The sequence below is a fragment of the Sinocyclocheilus anshuiensis genome, unplaced genomic scaffold (genome assembly GCF_001515605.1).
Source record: "Sinocyclocheilus anshuiensis isolate Anshui unplaced genomic scaffold, SAMN03320099.WGS_v1.1 scaffold384, whole genome shotgun sequence".
NCBI lineage: Eukaryota > Metazoa > Chordata > Actinopteri > Cypriniformes > Cyprinidae > Sinocyclocheilus > Sinocyclocheilus anshuiensis.
Window position 1 is genome coordinate 131,611 of NW_015558571.1, and position 6,828 is coordinate 138,438.

The following is a 6,828-nucleotide window of genomic DNA, read 5'->3' on the forward strand; positions in this document are numbered from 1 at the left end:
AGAGAAACCCTTTCAGTTTTCAAGCAGTAGCCAAGGCCTACGATTTATATTTAATAGATTTATTAATGCATATATTTTTGTTCTGCGCATGTTGTAAAAATCTTTTTTTTTTCGTAAAATCATCAAATATTTATTCCGTGTGACAATTCATAAGCCTCTGTATTCTGTTAGAATATTTAATTAAGGTGTTCTTAAACTATTGTTGTGCTATTTCCAAAACAATGCAAAAAGATAGCCTTTAATGGGGTGTTATTAAACATATTATGTGTGTAACACCTAAATTGATTTTTATTATTTTTTTCAATAGCTAATTCGTCTTAAATTTAATTTGTATGTTGGGGTTACCACAACGGGCAAACTGACAAAAACAGGCACGGATATATTAGTTTTATATGAACACGGACATTCATATCCATCAAATAATCTAACATAGCCACATTGTAATAGCGTTTGCCCATGGATAGTGTTAAATAGAGTCGAACAATTCATTCTATTACCACCATTCACATATCTCAAAACCTAATAACCCGTGGAAGGAGAATATGAAAATATTTCGGAAAAAAAAATCACCTCCGACATAATGCATTCCGTATTCGCCCCTACTGTTTGATGTGCCAATATGTTTATATTTTCCCGAAGTCAGTATCTCCTCCTGTCGGTGGGCTATTTCTCACGCGCACGGCAGTCTACACTCTTGCCTGCACTTGTGCACACCCCCAAGAGGAACATGTAAACATTGTAGCGTATATTGCATTTTCCTTTAAGCGACTAAGCACCGCTTTGCAACTAACATGTCGTCGGATCACATTTAAAAACAAAAATACATCCAAATGGCCACGAATTAGAAAAAACTGCAATGCTCGATTCATTAGTTGCATAGCCTTGGGGCACAGTTTAAATTTGCACATGCTAATGATCTTGTGTTATCTGAGACACACACACACACAAAGTTGCATGCATGCATAGTACTCATAATAGTACAGGCCGCGTGCTTGCCTGGATTTACGAGCGCTCAGATTGCCCCCTCCCTCCATAGGTAGACAATCTTTCATTCTGGAAAACTTTGCACTTTCTGGCCGTGAAGAAATACGCAATGGTTAAACGATTTATCATTTTGCAGATTTTAATATCCAAACAGCATCTTTTGCAGTTGGCAAAATCGCTCAGTGAGAATCGTGCACTGGCGATATTAAGCACGCTCATGATCTTGATGTGACTAATGGGGCGATCAAGCAAGTTGCAACCAAGAACAAAGCCCAACAGTGACTCTCTTCTTGGACTAAAAACCTTCACTCCAACCATATACGCTACTGGTCCCAAACAAGCATGATTATATAAGGCCGTGACGAGAGTTAAGTAATGTAAACTATTTAAGTAAGACATCGTAGATAAGTACATTCGTCACGATTTAACGGTTTATTGCATTAAAACGTTACTCTGGGGACTTTTCTTTTTTTTTTTTTCTGACAATAATAAGGGTACAAAAGTGAAATTAAATTAATTCTTCCTGCTGAATTAGTGGGGCAAAATATAAAAGCAGGCGCTGGACTTATTTAGGACTGAAATGTCATTTTGATTTGTGTAATTCACATTTACATTTTTTAAGCGTTAAATTCCAAATCTTGTTAACACCAGTGGTTATTGTTGTTGTAGTTATGCAGTGATTTAATTTAGAGTCCGTTTATTTCAAAATGATAAATGCATAAGTAAATAGAAATAATAAATAGGTTACTCTTGAAGTTTTCTTGTTGGTATTTCTCAACCTCCAATTCAGTTATTTAAAGCACAGTCGAGAAATAACGTATTGAAGGCATTTTTTGTTGTACGTTTAATTCTTTAATATTGTACAAAAAGTAACCAAACATTGTTTTGTAAACTAAATTTTACATACCCTACGAACGCATTTTCCATAAATACCGATTATCTCTAACATGTGTTACCGGTCCTGTACATGCGGATAAATATGGAAAAATTGAGTTATATACAAGCAATACATTTCTTGCAATTGCCAATGCAATAGACAGATAGTTTTATATTTTATCACTTACATAAACAAGATTGACACGGAGCTTCAGGCTTTCACTACACGGTTTATCGACATGACATTAAATAACGCAAATGTGATTCGACTGCTCTGGTCCCCCAACGTGCTCCACCGACAGGTGGGTCACGAGCTCGTGCATGGTGCTGAACGTTTTGTTGCAGGACTTTTTCGGATTCGTCAGCTGCTCCGGTTCGACCCATTTGCAGATGAGCTCTTGCTTAATGGGCTGTCTCATGTACCGAAAGAAGGCCCCTGCCCCGTGATGGGCAGCCATATTCATGTTCATGGGGCCATAGCCGTGCAGCTGAGTCGAGGCGTAGTGCTCGGACCTGGGGCTAGCGACGTGACCGTATTGCTCGGCCCTGCCGTACATGTCCCCGGAGAAGCCCAGGCGCATCTGACTGTTCACCACGTTGGAGGACGCGTGCGTGGCCGCTTGCTCGTGCAGTCCCTGGAAGAGCAGGTGCCCAGCGGCGTCAGAGTGTCCATGTGGTCCGGCGAAACTTCCTGCGAAATGTTGCACTGTATACAAAAGCACATTAATACTAATCGTTTAGGTAAACGTGTAGACTGTGGTAATACTGGGTAATTCACATTTGGTACACATAAACTATAACATTATTTTCAGTGAAGACTATTAATCGCAATATTCGTAAAACCATCTCATTTTCCATATATATAGAGACCACTTTTTTTTTTTCTTCACAAATTCCCTTAAACTGTATTATGACTATTTACAAAATAAAATATTACATTTTAAACTAGGTAAATCTTTATGTACAAACAAATAAAAAATAAACAGGCTGTGACGTGTTGGTAGCATGCAATTGGAGTTCTCTGTGCAGTCTTCCGAAAATATGAAGGAAAAAAAAAAGAAGAAAAAGAAATAAAAAAATATCAAAAGAAATGGAGGACAGAAATCGGAAAAAGGCTGTCAAGAGCGTTGCACACCCCGTCCATGCACTGCTCTCTCAGATTCTTCACATTGTGTGTAATATGTAGGTCCACGCGAGAATAGGCTGACTTTTGAGTCTTGGTTCCAAAGCAGTCTTAATTCTGCAGTCTTTTGAAAAGGGAAGAGCAGGTGCCCAGCGGCGTCAGAGTGTCCATGTGGTCCGGCGAAACTTCCAGCGGCGGAGGCGAACAGACTGTGCTGCGCGCTCGTGGCGTCTCCGAAGCCCCGATTGCGAAAGAGAAAGTCCCGAGCGGAGTTGAAGGCGGCGGTGGAGTACGAGCTGACATGAGTGGGGTGATGATGGTGTCCCAGGGCGGCAGCGGCGGCGTAACCGGGCGCTTGCGAGGAAAACGCCGTTTGCCCAGAGCCGAGATCGTGGGAGCTATGGTTGATTTTAAAAGCGCCCATACCGTCGGCGAACGGATTGATACCCAACGCCACTTCTCTGTCTGTAACTTCGCCTGTTGAGTGATGCCTGGTGGAGCCGAAAGTAGTCACTCCAATGGTGGGATACTGTGGTCCTGCGTCCAAGAGCATCTTCAGTCTGCAGCGGAGGAGACTGAGAGAGGAAGAATCTCTAACAACTGTCTCTGCTTGATATTTCTCTGACTTAAGTCTGTGCAAGGCAAACTCCGATCCCCTATTCCTATTTACTTTTAGTGGAGAGGAATTTCCTTCTCCTGCTCATCCGATGCGTACGCAAATCATGTGCAATATTGTCTTTTGCGGTTTATCTTCCTGTGAGGGGACACGATGGTGGGCGGCGTGGAGGACTCGTAGCCGGAGCTGGCTGCCGGGGAGGGTTGGGATCCTTGAGTCGACGAATCGTGAACCTGAGTCGAAGACAAACATAAATCAGTGTGCATGAAAATATATTTTCATACGTGCCTCATAATTTCTTATCTCAAACTGTACCAACCGATTGCGTCTGACAATAATATAGATTCTGTAACGCTGTATTTAGCTTTATGTTCAGATTATGTCGGTATTCAGCGCTAGCTTTTATTTAATAACATCATTTTGATGCAAATAACAACATTATTCAACACATTAAAAAAAATCCATATGAGGTCAGAAATAGAAGTACACATAAAAAAGCGTTATTTTTAAATCAGCATACGTAAATTAAATAATAAAAAAGGAAGGAGAAAAAAAACATTAAATAATGTAGGTGGAAAAAATAATGCACTGCAATGTTATTGTTACCTTCATGTGTTTCCGGAGGGAGCTGGGGTGTGTGTAGGATTTATCACACATTTTGCAGAGATAAGGCTTGTCAGAGGTATGGACGTGCATGTGTTTCTTACGATCACTGCTGTTCGCAAAGCGTCTGTCACAGCCTTCAAACTCACACTTGAAAGGTTTTTCACCTAATAAAAAAAAAACAGAGCAAACATCTCTCAAAATAAGCATTTTAAGAGTCTAGCACATGTATTAAAAATAAATTATACATAAAATCTATCACATTTGGAGATACATAAATCGAGCAAATGGATATAAGCAAATACAAACGCGTTAAAAAAAAGTCCCTGTCCATATTCCACTACGAAACACGACTCACAACAATATCCATTTAAATGTCGCCCAAATTGTTTACGTTATTTTATTTTGCTACGATACTGTACTCTAGATAGTACTATACTGTACTACACGTGTAATTTGTTAGTTAGTATACAACATGTAACGAATAGAAATTATTTGCGTCACGTAATTGTGCTTGGTATGAAAATTATTAATAGGGCAAATAAAAAAATAATGAAACAATTACAAAAAAATATTAGCATTATTTGCTTCGCATATTATGTCCGTTAATTAAAACATATAGGACATTCAAAATGATATCAGTAATATAGCGGCCATAGCCGTGCAGCTGAGTCGAGGCGTAGTGCTCGGACCTGGGGCTAGCGACGTGACCGTATTGCTCGGCCCTGCCGTACATGTCCCCGGAGAAGCCCAGGCGCATCTGACTGTTCACCACGTTGGAGGACGCGTGCGTGGCCGCTTGCTCGTGCAGTCCCGGGAAGAGCAGGTGCCCAGCGGCGTCAGAGTGTCCATGTGGTCCGGCGAAACTTCCTGCTGCGGAGGCGAACAGACTGTGCTGCGCGCTCGTGGCGTCTCCGAAGCCCCGATTGCGAAAGAGAAAGTCCCGAGTGGAGTTGAAGGCGGCGGTGGAGTACGAGCTGACATGAGTGGGGTGATGATGGTGTCCCAGGGCAGCGGCGGCGGCGTAGCCGGGCGCTTGCGAGGAAAACGCCGTTTGCCCAGAGCCGAGGTCGTGGGCGCTGTGGTTGATTTTGAAAGCGCCCATACCGTCGGCGAACGGATTGATACCCAACGCCACTTCTCTGTCTGTAACTTCGCCTGTTGAGTGATGCCTGGTGGAGCCGAAAGTAGTCACTCCAATGGTGGGATACTGTGGTCCTGCGTCCAAGAGCATCTTCAGTCTGCAGCGGAGGAGACTGAGAGAGGAAGAATCTCTAACAACTGTCTCTGCTTGATATTTCTCTGACTTAAGTCTGTGCAAGGCAAACTCCGATCCCCTATTCCTATTTACTTTTAGTGGAGAGGAATTTCCTTCTCCTGCTCATCCGATGCGTACGCAAATCATGTGCAATATTGTCTTTTGCGGTTTATCTTCCTGTGGCGCAACTTTCACCTCCTCAGTCAGGCGGTGAGCTTCAGACTGATAGTCGCAATCATTCCTGCAGATAAATGAATTGAAAAGACAACACAGTCCACCCCTGATGAATGGGGAAGGAGGGGGGCAGCACGTGACCCCGAGCTTGGACCATCATTGGAGAGGGCGCTCTCCCCCTACTAACATTCACTCACCAAATAACAGCCCGCCATGCCTCAGCATCAGTGCCATTGGTCGGTTTACATCATCAATCTATGGGATTGTCGGGAGGTTGCTGACTGTGATTTTGCTCTGGATGTTGAAATTCAGAAAAGAGACTTTAGTGAATGCATGGCCGAATAATAGCCTTTGTCCTAGACACGGAGTACTTCCACGTTTGGCCTACTTATGCGGAAGCCTGATGCTCTGAGAAGAACCTGGCGCGCATCTAGTAAACACTAGCTGCAATGTGATAAAATGTAGCCTGTTCTTAAATGGCATGGAACTCATGCGTTTCATTCAGAAGAGCCAGTGCTAAAACCAAATGCTTTGTAAAAATCAAATGCTACGTTTCACGTTTTTTTGGAGAAAAAAAAATACTCCTATGTTAGTTAGCAATATACATGCCTCACGTTGAAGTCGTACATTTTTTAGAACTGCCATGCTATTTGCATCTTTAAGAAATTAATGCACAAATTTGTCAATGGTACACACTATTAAACATAAAGATAATTGCATATAAAGATATTAAATGCAATGTAGGATTGGGCCGCAACACTTATGCATAACGTTTTTTGTCTACTTTAGCAGTGGGCATTTCAGGTTTGGTTGACTTTCTTTACATGCATCATTTTAATGAAGTTTCTCGCTTATGCAAAACACTTGTATTGTACTGTTGTTGCAATTTAATTATTGCTTTGAACTTCTCATTATATACTTTAGACGAGAACTGAGTGCCTTTTTTAACACACCACATGCTCTGCGCACTCAGTAGGCCTCCCGCAGATGCCTTCAAACTTCAAATAATATATTCAAACCTGCGAACGAGGTGTCTCTTTCCGTTATTCATATTTTTTACCTATGTTTTTGAAACATTAAGGCCGTAAAGTATCACCCTTATGTGTGTAAAAGTCGTGGGTTGTGGAAGTTGTGAAGTGGGATGCAGCCTTCAGCTCCATACACTCCCAAACTCCTTCCAGAGAGAGAGAGAGA

At 41.9% G+C, this 6,828-nt stretch overlaps 2 protein-coding genes across 2 annotated transcripts; both read right to left on the reverse strand.

The window, feature by feature from the left end:
* Positions 1–2,105: 2,105 nt before the first annotated feature.
* Positions 2,106–3,738, reverse strand: LOC107679631 (zinc finger protein ZIC 1-like). The gene is made up of 2 exons (XM_016475243.1): positions 3,173–3,738; positions 2,106–2,551 (listed from the first exon to the last, which is right to left on the reverse strand). Exons 1-2 carry the CDS (start codon positions 3,534–3,536, stop codon positions 2,106–2,108), a joined length of 810 nt encoding a protein of 269 aa, XP_016330729.1. The 5' UTR covers positions 3,537–3,738.
* On the reverse strand, positions 3,704–5,721 carry LOC107679632 (zinc finger protein ZIC 1-like). The gene is made up of 3 exons (XM_016475244.1): positions 4,857–5,721; positions 4,206–4,369; positions 3,704–3,832 (listed from the first exon to the last, which is right to left on the reverse strand). Exons 1-3 carry the CDS (start codon positions 5,434–5,436, stop codon positions 3,704–3,706), a joined length of 873 nt encoding a protein of 290 aa, XP_016330730.1. The 5' UTR covers positions 5,437–5,721.
* Between the last annotated feature and the right edge of the window lie 1,107 nt (positions 5,722–6,828).